This window comes from Crotalus tigris, unplaced genomic scaffold (assembly GCF_016545835.1).
Source record: "Crotalus tigris isolate CLP2741 ecotype Arizona unplaced genomic scaffold, ASM1654583v1 scf7180000024310.2302065, whole genome shotgun sequence".
Taxonomy (NCBI): Eukaryota; Metazoa; Chordata; class Lepidosauria; order Squamata; family Viperidae; genus Crotalus; species Crotalus tigris.
This window is the reverse complement of record NW_024100482.1, coordinates 1,612,711-1,629,799: the sequence shown is the minus strand read 5'-3', so window position 1 is coordinate 1,629,799 and position 17,089 is coordinate 1,612,711. Positions and strand designations below refer to the sequence as shown.

At 35.2% G+C, this 17,089-nt stretch overlaps 1 protein-coding gene across 6 annotated transcripts in view; it reads right to left on the bottom strand.

The window, feature by feature from the left end:
• The window catches only part of ACSL6 (acyl-CoA synthetase long chain family member 6), a 104,824-nt gene that overhangs the window by 35,306 nt on the left and 52,429 nt on the right, over positions 1 to 17,089 (bottom strand). For 5 of the 6 annotated variants that reach the window (XM_039324925.1, XM_039324924.1, XM_039324923.1 and 2 more), the window contains exons 2-10: positions 12,582 to 12,802; positions 8,768 to 8,882; positions 7,536 to 7,600; positions 6,287 to 6,388; positions 6,099 to 6,198; positions 4,862 to 5,040; positions 4,260 to 4,292; positions 2,141 to 2,192; positions 193 to 266 (exon numbers count right to left, since the gene is read on the bottom strand). In XM_039324925.1, the coding sequence (XP_039180859.1) occupies positions 193 to 266; positions 2,141 to 2,192; positions 4,260 to 4,292; positions 4,862 to 5,040; positions 6,099 to 6,198; positions 6,287 to 6,388; positions 7,536 to 7,600; positions 8,768 to 8,882; positions 12,582 to 12,802 (941 nt within the window). The remainder of the gene's footprint in view (positions 1 to 192; positions 267 to 2,140; positions 2,193 to 4,259; positions 4,293 to 4,861; positions 5,041 to 6,098; positions 6,199 to 6,286; positions 6,389 to 7,535; positions 7,601 to 8,767; positions 8,883 to 12,581; positions 12,803 to 17,089) is intronic. The other variant, XM_039324928.1, reaches the window with a different exon arrangement.

The following is a 17,089-nucleotide window of genomic DNA, read 5'->3' as shown; positions in this document are numbered from 1 at the left end:
TGCTTTGAATTACATGGGTTCTTTATTAACACCTTCTGTTTGTTGCTCTGTTCGTAAACCAATGGCATTGGAAATTACAGTCATGACTCACAAGTAGTCTCCTAAGACAGTTTCCTATCTTGTAGGTGTTTCTATTTCCTAAATTATATAGCTCATTTTACTGTCAGGTTTTAAAATAAATAGAGTATTCACCTCTGTCACTTTCAAAAAACCTGAAAAATCAGCCACCACATTTCCATGAGTCAGCATAGCACCTTTTGGGTTACCTGGGAAATGGAGGAAAAAGCATCTATCAAATAAATATTCTCATTTACCAGATAGGAAACATGGACAAAGAAGTCAGCACCACAGATTTATTTCAAAATCTGTTTCTTATTTGCTAATGAAATGATCTTTGACAGGATGTACATTGCCAGCCTTTAAATGCCTGCTTAGTGTTTACAGATTACAAAGTTTTCATTTATATAGTATCAGTAAAGGCAAGACATATCAATCAAACAATTCACCATACACAAAAGGCATTTTCAAGGACTCTACAAAATATTTCCTATGAACAATTATTGTTCTGGTGTTACAATTTATCTCCCATAGGCTTTCCCCTCACTGCACTAAATGTGAAGTCTTATCATCTACATTAAGAATAACAGCTCTCTCCCTGCCTCTCATTTAAGGGCAACATTTCCATTGCGATAATCTTTTTAAAAACATGCCCAATTTGGTGGAGGATGCTAAACAAGGAGCTCCAGACAGGACCATCCACCATCTCTCTGATGCTTGTTTTCTTCTTTTTATCAATTCTCCTCTCATTCAGTATGAGGCTACCACAAGCTTTTAAAATCAAGCTGAGGATACATACTCCACTATAACCATATTTTAAGAATAACATATTTTAAATCACCTTGTTTGTTTCAGAGCTATCTTTGAAATCAATCAGCTACTATCAGGATTCAAGTGTTGATTTGTAATAGAGCTTTGTATAGAATGTGGAACTTAGTACAGTCTTTCTGCAACACTGTCAGGTCATCTCCTACAACTACAGCCAATTCTCCTAGTGCTATCTGATGGACAGCAACCAAAATGTTTTCTTTCAAATATTTATAGGCTTGAAAGTATTAAGAAATGCATTAGATAAATATAGTATTTGAGGATGGATGGAGATGGCAGGATTATTGCTCCCAACCAAGGACATTTCTTCAAAAGGAGAGGTAATACAAAGTCATTTAAAAAATCTGAATATATGAGACATTTGGCTTTCGCTTGTTCCAATTTTATTTCTTAAAAATATTTTCTTGGTGCATTTAACTTAAGATAAATTTGAATGAATGAGGTCAAGTTTCAAAACTCTAAGTGAAAAATAGATAAAAAGAATAATTTTCCAAATGTATACCTCATTAATAGAGCTGATAGATTTAGAAAAGAAATAATGAAAATATCTGAATTAAGTACATTCTAATATAGTGTGAGAAAAAGGCATGAATAAGCATGATTTTTCATTTGTCAAATTAAATAAATAAAATTGCAGTAATCAGAACTAGCATTATCAAAATCCAAGTAGCTAAAATTTAAATATTTCTGGAAATATAATTTTGCAGAGAAAGAAATAATATTTTCAATACTCATGTATTTGACTGTCCTGGGATATTTAGATATCCTGCTACTTTCAAACTGGTTGGAAATTTCAATTGCTATACATATAGCTCCAAGTAAAAAAAAAATGAGATACACAAATAAAAGATCAAGACGGGAAATATTTAGTAAAAAGGTGATTTAGTTACCATAGGCAGAGTTCACAAATCTTTGAATACAAGATTTAAATTCTAATATCCACTGGAGCTGAATCGGCCAAACAAATCATTCCATCCTTGAATTTAACCAGAGTTCTTTACCAGTATAAATGTTTTAACTTTTCAAAATATACTTCATCAGTCAGGGTGATAAGCACTTTACATTTATGTATCTATGTATGTATGTATCATTACGCTTTTGCATTTTCCCACCAAAATATTATAAAATATGTAAAAATAATCAGAATTAAAATGTACACTTTTCTATTTACAAACATTTTAAATGGGTCTTAGAGAGTTATATTATAAACTATACTTATATTAAATTTCATCAGCTTTAAAGTGATAAATTTTACCTGTGGTACCACTAGTAAAGCAGACAATTGATAGATCTTCTGGGTGAGGAGGCTAAAAAAAACCCATAAGAATAAGAAATACAGTTTCTTGCATCAGATTTATCAGTTTCAAAAACAGAGAAATAATATTATCATTTTTAATGCGATCATTTCCGTAAGATATTGCTTACTTTCTTTCCCCAAAAAATCTGGTTCAAAATAAAGATAGATCTTACTTAACAATGGCCCTATTTAGCGAACTATAGAGGTACCTCAGTATGCATCATTAATTGGTTCGAGGAGGCACAAAGAGTTCCAAAAAGGATGAGTACCAAACAATTTTTTTCCATAAAGAATAATGTAGTGAGTCACAAGGCAGCCAACATCAACAAGTTCTAGCTTGTGGATTGAGTACCAAACAAACAATGAATATCAGGACAAAATTTCCACATCAAATGAGTACCACATTTGATGAGTTTCAAAGCAATTGAGAACCAAGGTACCACTGTTATGATGGCACTGAGAAAGTAAATTTATAACTGATTCTTGCACTTACAACTGCTGCAGGGTTTCCACGGACATGTGATTGAGATTTAAGCACTTCACAATGAGATCTTAAGTTCATCACGTTCATATGATGACTTGCTCACAACCACATCACTTAGCAATGGAGTTACCAATCCCAATTGGGGTTGTATGCATATTCTTTTTTGTGAATAGACCATTATGCTAAAGTCTTATACTACAATTGTATGCATCTTTATTTGGGGCTGAGATGGACGGAACCTAAAGAAACACCTGGCATCTCTATTTGTAAGATAGCATAGACAGGGAGACAGCCTTTATCCAGAGACTGCTAGCTATACCGAGGCTGTCATCCTGCCTTCATCTGCATTGTACACAAACACAAATAGAGTGAGAGAGGGGGGGAGGGGAAGCTAGAGCAACTCTGTATGTACTCTCACCTTATACTGGACTTGAAGGTGAGGGGAACTTCTGAATAGGGCTAATAAGATATCAGAGACCCCAATATCTTCAGGATCCATGGTTTTTGTTGCTTTTAATTCTAAGCTTAATTTTTTTCAGGAAAATACTCAGAGGGACAGTTCTTGAAATCATCAAACTGAATAACTTCTATTCACAAGAATAGAAGCTATTCATTTTGCAGACATTTCTCACGCTTATTTCTGCCCTTACCTTAATCCTTTTACCTGAAAATTACAGAACCAAAGTTCAGCCACTTACATAAATATCAGTTTTTGGGGGAGTGGGGAATAAGGGGTATTAAGGATGGGGAATAAGAAAAATTCATCTCCCAGGTGTTTTCTATTCTCAATTCGTATTTTATTTTATTTTATATTTTATTTTATTTTATATTTTATTTTATTATTTTATTTTATTTTATTTTATTATTTTATTTTAACTTGTACTGCCAAATAACTCTTGAGTGCTTGGGACTTACAAAGAGGAAGATGAAGGCTGCAGACATCCCATCAACTATCATCTCCACTCCAGTAATGTACAAAGTATCCAACAATGAGTTTTGGGAGCTTTCACATCATAGCTTGGGCAAGCTTATCATTACACAATTCTCATATGCTCAGAAACACAGCATTTTTCTCGGGATCCTCATATTAGTTGTGAAGGCATATAAACATCAACTGTTAAGAGTCGCACAAAACCAGAACCTTCTTCTGCACAGAAAATTCTCTCACAGGACATTCACACTATGAGAAGAAAGAAACCCAGTTTCTGCTCAGTAACATTCTCCCATGGCAGTAGAAAATAGCATGAAATAATTATTTCTTTTGTATTTTAGTCTGGAATATGCCAAATATCTCACAAGATACAGAAATTCTCTGGATGTAAGTATTCTTATGCACTGGACAACTCTGGTGCCTCTTTTCTGAATGAACAGCCATTTTTTTTAAATGCTATATTTTCCTGAAGTGCTATTTATAAGTTGCTTATTGAAAAATTCACAAAAACATCTGTACCATTTCCCACTAAGAGAAATGCAATGTGAACAAGCACCCAGTGTGATCTGCGATTTTCATTCTTTCCTCGAACAGTTAATGGTGGATTTAGTTGTTTGTTTACAATAAAATACTAAAGATAGAAAAGGATGGGTTATACTCACTACAGGAGCATGCCAGCATTCCCGACCACAATTCTGAAGAATACAAGAAAATATTAATAATTCATATTTGTAATAATATGTAAACAGTTCTCTGGCCTGATTTATCTTTACTACTGCTGTTTACTTCTTTAAACTTACATCATGCTGTGATACATTGGTAAGACAGGACGAATAAAGAAGTTTCACACTATCAAATTTAAAAAAATTTGAACATTATTATTGAACTACTTTGGCGTAGTGATTAAGGCATCAGGATAGAAACCAGGAAACTGTGAGTTCTAGTCTTGCCTTAGGTATAAAGCCAGCTAAGTGGCCTTGGACCAGTCCCTCTCACTCAGCCCTAGGAATCACTCAAAGGCAAACCATTTCTGAAACACCATTCCAAGGAAATGGCAGGGACTTGTCCATACAGTCACCAAGAATTAACACTGACTCAAAATGAAATTGTAATATTTATTAACTATGACTTGTCTTCGGTTTTTAAAAATCATCTTTCTTCAGCATATTACAAAATACTACATTTATTCTCACCCCTTGAAATAGTTTTTCATTTCACAAAAGTACAATGTAAGATCAAATAAAGCACTGGAAAAGAACCGCACCTCTACTTCCAACATTGCCTGGATTTGGACTCCACATCTTTGTCCTCTTTCTTTAAGATCCTTTTCAAAGGGGTCCATCAAGATAATTGATTTCAAGCCTGGTGTTTGTTTTTTCTCTACATGTTCTAGCAGGACTCTGGCTTTTTCAGGTTTATCACAAACTACTATAGAAATATCAGCTAATAAAATAAATCAAATGATACAGATAATTATACTGAAATATCATTGCATTTTTATTTACAAATCACAAGCCATCTAAATTATGACATTTATTCAAAGAAGAATATGTATCGATTCCTGAAAATTCCAACCCTCTAATAGCCAAACACTGCAAATGTATTCTTATTTCCATTGTGTATACAGAGGTACAGAATTTTTTATTCTGAATCAATATCTTCCCAATTTTCCAGCCCTAGTTCTCCCTCTTGTCTGGATTATTCTAGTTTTAAAATAGTAAAATTTAGAAGGGACTTAGACTAAGGAATTGACTAACCTGAATTTTTAAGCTGTAATCAAAATAAGCTTCAAAACTCAAACTAAATTAAAACCAGTTCAAAACTGTTCCATTCCAAAATACTAATTCATAGCTTAAATAATTTTTATATTTTAAAGTCAGAAGAGAAATGGGAAGTATTTCTGGTATCATATAATTTGTGAATGGTTACAGGAATTATATTTTAAACCATAAGATATTTATCCCTAGATTGTCAATTAGACTTTCTTAACCTGACCTCTCCAAGTGATAAGTAAACTTCAAAAGTTGCAGAAAAGGCTCAAAATATAGAAATTTTAAACAGTTAATTCCCATATTGGAAATCTCATCTGAATTTTAAGATCTAATAGCTGAACCTTGATTCTCTGCTAAAATTCTAATTACATAAGCAATTTTGATTCAAAACCAAATATTTTGAGTAAAATATTATCTCTAGATTTTAGAATGAGGACCTTTTAAGTGAAGAAACAGAGAAAGAAAGCTACATGGTTTTCTAGAATCCATGTGGTCCATGTGATCCTGCAGATATTAAATGCAGAGATGTAGTAAAATGGCAAATTGTAAAAATCCAATTAATTAAATTTTATTCCTGTATGATCTTGATCCTTCTTCTAATGTCTCATTGAAAAATCAACTTTAAAGGGACTTTTGCTACTGAAATACATCTTTTGAACAACCAGACCCCTGCTTAAAATACTAAAAAGTGTATTTGAAGAATTGCTCAAACAAATCTCCTCTCTTTACCTGTATTAATAATATAACGAATGGATCCGGGGCCTAATGTATCATACAGGGGAACCACAACCATGGAATAGGTATAGCAAGCCAGCTCAGAAATGATCCACTGGAAGAAGATGATAAAAGATATAAATAGAAAGAAATGTGAATATAATGAGAGTCTGGAAATAAGATTCTATTTTTTGCAGTCTCACCTCTGGACAGTTTTGTGCAAAGACCCCAATAAATTGGTTTGGTGATGATTTGCATCCCTTTTGGAGTAAGCCTGATCCCAATGCTTCTGCTCTTTCAGCAACCTGAAAGTGAAAATTAAGCACTTTAAAATGCCAGGTGGAATTCAGTGAGACATTTCCACAAGCAATTTTTCAACTTACCTCAAAATTGAGAATTGTACTACCAATTAATTTAGTTGTTGTCTCACCTCAAGGCGGTTCCAGGTTTACTAATCGTTTAACAGAGCCTTCACCCCACTCATTTCCAGTTACTTCATTTCCAGGTGATTCAGAAATGGACTATACAACAGTACAGGTACTCCACGACTTACAATCACAACAGAGCCCAAAATTTCTATTGTTAAGTGAATTTGTTAAGTAATTTTGCCCCATTTTACGACTTTTTTGCCACCGTTGTTAAGTGAATCACTGCAGTTGTTAATTTAGTAACAAGGTTGTTAAGTGAATCCGTCTTCCCCATAAACCTTGCTTGTCAGACGGTCACAAAAGACGATCACATGGCCCCAGGACACTGCAGCCGCCATAAATATGAGTCAGTTGCCAACCATCTGAATTTTGATTACCTGACAATGGGGATGTTGCAATGGTTGTGTGAAACACTGTTATAAATCCCTTTTTTCAGTGCTGTTTTCCCTAAAATAAGACCAGGTCTTATATTAATTTTTGCTCCAAAAGACGCATTAGGTCTTATTTTCCAGTTAGGTATTATTTTCGAAGAAATACGGTACTAAATGCATCCATCTGGCTGACGATCTTAACTGGGGCTTATTTTTAGAGTGAGGCTTATATTAATGAGCATCCTGAAAAAATCATGCTATGGTTTATTTTCTGATTGGATCTTATTTTCAGAGAAACACAGTACTACCTGTTTGCCATTACTGCAGGCATAGTCCACTTGAAAAGGTGATTCTTACAAACTAAACAATAGAGGAGGATTATTGCATATTCTATACAGTAGATTTGGGGTATCTTGGGAGTAGGGAAGGCACATCAGCAGCCCCTATAACAGTGTTGGCAAACCATTTAGAGAACAAGTGCCCAAAAACCGCCCTGCCACCACTACCCTATAATATTCTGTTAGTATAATCATCTCTAACCAGGTAATTATCTTAGCTATCCAGAACAGGGCGCAGTAGAAAAAATATTTCAGATTACAGTTCCATTTTTACTGTTGTTCAATTAAGAGAAAAAGTAATAATATCAAACTTACCTCTTTATAGGATAACCATTGATAAGGCTGATTAGGTTTCCTAAATCCTAAGCAGGGACCATTTTCTACAGAAAAAAAACCCCGACATCAGGAATAGTATGTGTGATAAGGCATTTTCAAAGCTGCTTAATAATGCATTTCCTGATGGCCTACGTATATCTCAGCAGGATAGCATATTTAAAAATAAACCAGTGCTATTATTGACAATGTGCCATGTCAGCCATTCAAGAATTTATATCAAGGATCATGAAACACAAAAGACAGTTATCTTGATAAATGGAATTTCATTTTTTTTAAATAATTCCAGCAATGACAATTTTATTTTTGATATAAGACTCTGACGTGACATGAAGCACACATGCTCTCTTAACATTTATCTTTTCTCTATAATACTACAGTGAGTTAATCAAAATTGGCTTCCATTCCAAATATCCCATTGGTTTGGTGTGTCCTATAACATCAGCAATATTCACAAAAGCCATGGTGAAACTGCTTTATGTCAGAAGGAGTGGTAAGGACTTTTACTAGTAATAAAGTTTATTAAAAGGCACAAACTTTTGTCAGTGACATCTCATTATTCAGACATATGAAATTAGTTGGAAAACATGCTATCAGATCCCATGGAGTCACACAGCTCTCCTCCTACAAGTGTTAAGGTGTAATTGTTAATTGTTAATTTGATTAACAGATGATGGGTACGTAAGCTGTTCGTAATCATCAATTTTTAGTATTATAGTAGCCCAGAATAAATAATCAATATTTCCCTCTATTGTGGGCTTTCTATCTGATCATAAATTACCCCAACAGTAGATTAAAAATTCTGTAAATAAGGTAAAATAACCACTCAATTATGAAAGATTCTAAGAGAATTTTTGTGACCCTACAATTTATGGGGACTGAAAAAAATAAGAATGACTTGTTTCCTAATTGTGATTAAAAATGTGTACTCAATATTTATGTTATTAGAGCAGTAAAATCTCATGTTTATTGAAGGTAACTATTAGTCCTTCTAAACTAAGATTAGCCCCTGTAACTGTCTCCATAGTAAGTTCAAGCACACTCAACAACAAAGTTTAACTGCCCCCAAGAATGAATTATCATCTAAATACAGTTTCTTCATCTAAGTACCTACATCTGTCCTCTGTAGAAGTTGGAGTTTCATATAGAGCTGTAACAATATTATTGCTTAAAATAAATTCAGTATGATCAAAGAATGTCTTTCAAAAACTTACCAGATATATTAAAACCCCTTCTAAAAACTTCATACATGGTCCTTGCATCATCATAGTAATGAGTTAGCAAATGTGTCCTGTCACCAATTACAGATCTCCGTGCACCATTCCAGCCCTACAATGAAATATAGGTAAGTGCAGGTCAAGAATCTATAAAGGGGAAACAATACAGGTAGTCCTTGATTTACAGCAGTTCATTTAGTGACCGTTCAGAGTTACAACATCACTGAAAAAGGTGACTTACGGCCATTGCAGCACCCCCATGGGCAGGGGTAGGCAACCTTGGCTCTTTTATGACTCGTGGACTTCAACTCCCAGAATTCCTGAGCCATCATGGCTGGCTCAGGAATTCTGGGAGTTGAAGTCCACGAGTCATAAAAAAGCCAAGGTTGCCTACCCCTGCCCATGGCCATGGCATTTACATTCGGATACCTGAGAACTGGTTCATATTTATAATGGTTGCACTATCCTGAGGTCATGTGATCCCCTTTTGCAACTTAATGACAAGCAAAGTCAATGGGGAAGCCAGATTCACTTAACAATGACGTTACTAACATAAGAACTGCAGTGATTCACTTAACAAATGTGGCAAGAATAGTTGTAAAATAGGGCAAAACCTTTTAACAAATTTCTCACTTAGCAACATAAATTTTGGGCTCAATTGTGGTCATAAGTCGAGGACTATCTGTGTATATACAGGTGCATTGTATCTATAGCTAGATCCTGATTCCAGGTTTCTGGAAGTTTACAGAAGCCATTAAAATTGCATTGTGAAATAACAGAACTTTGCTTAACGTTTTTCAGTCCCCAGACAAACTAAAATCTACATACAAGGTTGCTCAGATTCACCATTAGTAATTCTGAATTTCCCGCCTCTTAAATGTCTCTCTTGGTGTCAAAATGTAGGTTGCAAGCAACTCAAAGTACAATGCTTTGTATTTCGCAGTACAGTATTATTCTGTAAAATTTGAGTGACGAAACACATCAATAGTATTTTATTAATTATTAGGTTCGGTATTAGAATATGTGCACAATTCCTTTGTTTTAACTGCTGGGAATAACTGTTAAAATGTTTATGTCAAGCAGATCTGTAAATATTTTTCCTTACTTTGCCTCAGGCAAGCCACCAAAGTACAAAGATAAAGTGAATTCTCCATCCATCTCTGCATGGGCACATATGTATGAATTGGAATATATGTATTTACAAACATATACACCAGGGAAATAGTCCCCCCAAAATGTTGGTTGACACTGTAGGCTTATCTTTAATTTATAAAATATGGAAGCCATTACATTTATCCATAATAATAGAATAAATAACTAAAAAACTATTCTGTTTAAATATTCAGTTTTACATACAGAGATTATGTAGCTCAGGAGGGGAAAAAGTAACCAGGTTGAAGCATAGACCAATCTCCGTTTTGATGCCCAAAAGATTCTTTCTCTCAAAATAATCCATCCTTGAACACTCCATGTCTACAGCCTGGGCTTAAAGAATAAGCATTGTGGGATGGAGAGTCACAGAAAAGTAACTATTCAGCCAAGGAATTCCTGAATCTATCAATAACTGAGGGGTATCTCCAGAACAACTCAAATTTTCATAAGGTGGAATTCAAATACTATTAAGAAACTTAAATTCAGATATGACTTAATAAATAGAATATGGTTGCAAATATTGAACATGCAATAATAATAATAATAAGAAGAAGACATGCAAAAGAATTTCAGTGGAGCATCCAGAAGTTGAATAGAGCTTCTAAAAATGAATGTTATTCCTTCAGATACTTTTCTTTTAAAAATTGTAGAATATTCTGCAAGAATCAGCTACAGTTATAAACTATACCGGGAAGTGAATAAATCCAGTATCAAATAATTTGAAACATAAAACTTAAAACAAATTCAAATACAACTCTAGAAGGAGAAAATATCCAGAAAAGATGTAGATTATCCATGTTCTAGACCAGACATATCAAACTCGCAACGTCACATGACATTGCACGATATATTGGACCTTTTTCTCCATTGCCGGCAATGGGGTGGGCGCGGTTTCGTTGTGATGCATCTGGCCTGCGGGCTGACAGTTTGACACCCCTGTTCTAGACAAAACCTCTATGGTCCAGCATTTTATTTTCAAAAAGGCCAACAATTTATATGACTATTAAGGAGTGTACAAAATTTGAAGCTTTTCAAACTGGAAATGCCTTTTTTGAATTTGAATCAGTTGATTTGTGTTGAAAACAATGTCAATCTTAAAACACTACCAGAGGCCACCTTGAATGCAAATGAACAGTTAGAACTCAAAATAATTCCTTCAAAATCACTGAATTTGGGCCATTTCAAATTTAAACCATTCAAATTTGAAATATTTTGCACGTCACTACTAGTGGTACTAAATAAAGAAGATGCCTTCATAATTTATAATTAAAATATAAAAATATATGTTCTATAGTGCAATGCCATAGTTAAGAACTGAGGACAGAAAAACCTGGGTTCAAACTGCCACTCAAACACAAAGCTCTCTAGGTGAATGTAGCCAGTTACTCTCTGCCCAGCCAATCTCTCAGTGTAGGAATAAAATGAGGGGAGATATAATAAGCTCCAGGAATTTAAGTTAAGCTGCCATGAATTCCTGGAGGAAAGATAGAAAGCAAATAAATATTAATTTGATTGCTGAGATGAAAAATGATATAGTATTAAATTGGTTGTTATTGTTTTAAATCTTCTATATACAGTATGGTTTGGTTCTTTTTTGCTGAATTGTCCTTTCTAGTTGAACCATCTCCAGCTTACTGAATGCTTAATATTTTTCCTCAAGAAAAATGCCAGATATATCCTGGATTAAACAACTCAATTAATTCAGCAATAGGTCCACAAACCATAATTACTTCAAACATCTAAGATGTCATGCTCAAACATGGGCTTGGAACATCTCAAAATAACATTTTTGAATAACCATGTTAACTGTCCCAAGCACAATCAAATAATGTACGTGTATCATCTCCATAGGAAATGAAATACAGTTTAAATAAGGCAATAATGAAGATTCATAGACACTATAAAAGAAATCTCAATAGCTTAATTATTTTGTTTTGTCTGTGCTTTTACAAATATATCTCCAAGGATTACACAACATATTTCAAACAAATAAACAAACAAAAAAAAACCTTAAGAGAATTGATTACATCATCCATGTTATTCAGGAAACGTACCCAGTAAAATATCATTTTTCAAAGAATATCTTTAAGATATTCTTTTCCTGAATCAGATTTCACTTCAGTACATTCTGCCATAATTAACCTGTTTATTAACCAACACCAAACTAATTCAATGCTGAAGTATTATTTGGCTTAGCATATTCACTAATATGATTTCTTTTAATAAGCAAATAATAAAGGACATAACCATTCTGCCTTAATTCATACACTTCCACAGAGCTAACCTCAAGTTTTTCCTCTTGAAAATCTTGGCTAAGACAATATTTGACTAAGAATCAAGTCATCTATTAAAAAGACTAATACATCATCACACAAAGAATACATCCTATAAAATGCATACTATGAATCACTTGCAGACTCTTTTCATGTACCTAAATATGAATTCACATTTTGTAGAATAGCATGTCTCTCACAACTAAGGTCCAGGAAAGTCTCTCTGGGTCAGCCATTGTACTAATTATTAGATGGACAGGCTAGAATATTTACAAATCTACTTATGGATTTTGCCAAAAGATCAATTTAATAAAAGGAACAGCAACTGCTAATAAAAACACTGCTGAGAAAGGCATGCCATAAAATTCTATCAAGATAATCCTCACCTCAATTTCTTCTGATTGCATTAAAAGATCACATGGTGGTTTTACCGCTTTGGGACGGTTGACAAGCCAATATGCAATGATAGCTGCAAAAGCACCAATTCCCACCAAAGTAGAAGCTGGTAGGCTTCGGAAAAACTGGCTGAAGTCTTCAAATTCTGGAAGGCGTAAATTCCTTAGAATCTCTTGTACTTGCATCTTTTCAAAGACTGAAATGACCACCTCTGCAGAATCCAGAGAAGAAATAATGAAATTAAGTTGACAAGGTCTAAGAATTGCAGACCAGAGAAAGAACTACTCCATTAGGTTGAAGGCCAAAATTCAACTTACAATCTCAGCACAAAAAATCACAGTGCAATTGTTAAAATGTTCTCAGGCTTAAATTAATTAAAAAGAAACCAAGGGGCTGACCTAAACATTACTTTTAAAATGGATTGATGGTGTTCAGTCTTAGTGATCACATACCTGTAGATTTTCTCCAGGAACTTTCAAAATAGGGCTGCAACTTTCTATTCTGATATTATTGGTCCTTTCAAACACTTCTAATGAGGTTTGAAGCCATTGAGCCTTCCTTCCTTCCTTCCTTCCTTCCTTCCTTCCTTCCTTCCTTCCTTCCTTCCTTCCTTCCTTCCTTCCTTCCTTCCTTCCTTCCACATTTATACTACCAAATTTGGGGCAAATTGTAACGATTTATAATATGCATAATTATAAAACAGATATATTATTACAATTGCCAATCAATAAAAGCAATGAAGTAAAATCACATGCGCCAGTAAAATACCATGCACCAGTATAATCAATCATGGCAATACAGTACTTTACTTCAAAAGCCCGGTGGAATAGTCCTATCTTGGCAGCCCAAAAAGCAATGGAAAAATATTGTCTAAAGCACGGGTGTCAAACTTGCCACGTCACATGACGTGTCGTGACGTATCATAACTTTTCTCGCATTGCCGGAGCAGGGGTGGACGTGGCCTCTGCATGATGCAACCGGCCCACAGGCCGGCAGTTTGACACCCCTGGTCTAAAGGTTCCCACAGTTCTCATTTCTCATATAACAAGCATCTCTAACAAAAATGTGCACACAGGATGGGTTAATTCTACCCTGAGGAAGTGTCCTGGACAAACCAGAGAAGTAAGAAATCCCTGGGAGTTAATGCAGTGGCCAGAGTAAGGATCACGAGGTTGAAGTGGTCCTGACATATTAGCATGTGGGCTTCTGCCATTTGAAACAATTGTATTTTCTGTGTTATGTAAAGCACATTGCAGCAGGCCAGTCAGTGATTTCCAGAATATATTCTGCTTCACAGTATTTCCAAGGAAAGAAAGAAATAGGACCTTTGCCACTCAACGGTCAGTCTCTATCTATCTATCTATCTATCTATCTATCTATCTATCTATCTATCTATCTATCTATCTATCTATCTATCTCCAAAGTTAAAATACAAAATTGGGAAAAAAAGGAAGAAAAAAATAAACAAACGAACATCAAATGCTGACAATAAAAATAAAAACCATGTGTACAAAATATAACAAATGACAAATATATTTATTAGCACTAAGGTTAAGTATAAGTTGTCCTCCCTGGTTGAATGCTGAAAAATATATCTGATGTATCTGGTACATTCTCCCCCCTTATATAATAGGTCTGCAAATAATTAGAAACTTTCCCATTTATATTTAATAAAAATACTGTTTCATAAAAAAAGTCACCTATGTGGAAATCTATTTATTTAACAATCTGTCGACCCATCATCTGTTCACTATATATAAAAAAAGAAAACAGTCAACAGGTGACCCCAAGAATAAAACTAATCCTTGAAGCCCTCTGTTTAACCACTGATTATTGTATTTAATGAGCAGAAACTCCACAGCTTCCAAACTCTTATAAATTTTCTAATCCACTGTCTCTAATCCAGCGTTCCCCAATTTTTCTGGGTTGGCAACCTGGCACGGGAGAGGGAAGGGAATGGTTTTGAGCGAGGGGCAAGTGCGCATGGGCATAGTTTCATTTGTGTGAATGGCAGGTTGGTGGGTGTCCACCATTCACGTGAGTGGGGCTGCACGCATATGCGCACCAACCCACCACTCATGCAGCCTGGTTGGGAATAGGTCACGGCCCGGTAGTGGGCTGCGGCTCACAGGCTGGGGATATCTGCTCTAATCAATGCTGTTAATTTCACTATCTCTGCCAGTTGAGTAAATTCATTCTTCAACAATCACCATCTCTTTTTCTTCCAATACTTAGCGTATAATTGCCAGCCTTTCTGACTAAAATAATGTATATACTAGATTATTGTCTATGTGTGGTAACTCCTATCCTGTGACAACAAACTTTTACTAAGAGAAGATGCTGCTAAAACAAATTCATTTCTAGATGCCATAGTCTATGTCAGTGGTTCTCAACCTGTGGGTCAGGACCCCATTTTGGGGTCGAACGACCATTTCATGGGGGTCGCCAAACAATGCAGTCCGCCATTTTTCCCCCTTTTCCTTAGCTGTGCTACTCCCTTTTATTCTTTCAAAAGCCAATAGGAATTGTCCAGGTTGTCTCTGCCCTGCTCAGCCCGCCAAAAGTCCCATTCTGCAAACGGTGCTGCACCAGTTGAGTAGTCCTTGACTTACAATTGGTTGGGGATCGCGGCATTAAAAAGGTTGAGAACCACTGGTCTATGTAATGTGATGCTTTTCATTTTGAACATTAATTCCTGGTAAAAATACTGCAATATAGTGACAAGATATGACAGTTTTCCTAGACTGCATACCAAGTATGGAGGACTTCAGTGTGAGAATAACTACATAACTTTGAACAGAGGATAGTTAAAAATGTTCATTTTCAGTTTTTGAAATGATTCCTTGAAAAAAAGAAAAAACAAAGGTTGTCAAGTAATTTGGTGAAATTCTTTATTATACATTTCTGTGATGTCCTTATTTTTAAAATCTTTAGATTAGGAAACACGGTGTATACATTCTTGTTGAATATAAAATGGATTGAATTTTCTGCTGCTGTGCTTCTTTTGAGTTGAATAGAGAAAGAGAAAAAAAATTAACAAGGCATATCAAACCATGAACATATTGTAATGAGTACTACTGATCCTGGCATTGTCTTTATGGCCGTCAAGAAGAACCTATCAAATTTAGGTCCTAATCTGCTGATGGGGCGGATTGAATCTCCCAGATGTTTGTCAACTTCAGCATTGTATTCTTTCCATCATGCTACGCTCCACCTTCCTACATGCTAGGCTCCACTTTCCTACTGCTGCATTTGCATAGTTTTCAATACTACTTATCAACAGTTCATGACTTCTGTTAAACTTGCCTTTTGGGTTCCTTTCTGCCAGTTGAAGCCCAAGATGAATCCTTAAATAACTTGGGGATATTAGCCTATCTGTTTGAAGGAGCAGCTTCTTTACATATGTTACAAACCTGGAGCTCCAAAGATTTATTGCAAGTGCTGACCTGGAAAGATAACCTGTTGGAACTGACTAGAGCAAGAGCAGGGATCTTCAAACTTTGCCCTTTTATGACTTGTGGACTTCAACTTCCAGAATTCCTCAGCCTTCCTTGAAGTCCACAAGTCATAAAAGGGCCAAGTTTGAAGACCCCTAGGCAAGAGCTTTCTGCGGGATGCACCATATGTACGAAGTCCTCCCTCTCATTTCAACACTCAAGCCTCCCTTTCCTAATATTTGTTTTCAATTGAGAAATCATGTAATGCATTGTATATAGGGGCACTGCTCTCATTTATAGAATTTATATTGTACTTTAAAGTTTTAGTTTTCTTATTATAGTTGGATTTCATCAATTAGAATTTTTACTTATAATAATTAATGGCTGACACACACTGGGAGCAGTGAGTCATAAAGATGACATATAAATAAATTAATGAGGTAGCATCAGAGAAATAAATGCTATTTATGCTGATACGGTAACAAGCATAGGACAAGTATGGCTTCTCTCCAAACATACTACAACAAACGTACTGTTCCTCTATACATAAGTGAAAATTAAAAAGCTAGGTAATCACCAAAGTATAGATAAAATCATCTTTCTGGGCTGAACCATATGGTGCCAGTTATGATACAACTGAATATTTCAAAAATGAATGGTAAATTTGGTAAACCTAACCTTTGATGGCTATCATAAAGAAATTAAGAAGCAGAAAGGAGCTCTAACAGCAGTACAGGTAGTCCTCGACTTACAATAGTTCATTTAGTGATCAAACTTGCACCAGCATTGAAAAAAGTGACTTATGATTGTTTTTCACAGTTACGACCTTGGCAGCATCCCCATGATCATGTGATTAAAATTCAGAAGCTTGGCAATTGGTTCATATGTATGACCATTGTGTGTCCCAGGGTCATGTGATCCCCTTTTGCAACCTTCTGACAAGCAAAGTCAGTGAGGAAGCCAGATTCACTCAACAACCGGGTTACTAACTTATCAACTGCAGTGATTCGCTTAATAACGGTGGCAAGAAAGGTTGTAAAATGGGGCAAGACTCACTTAAC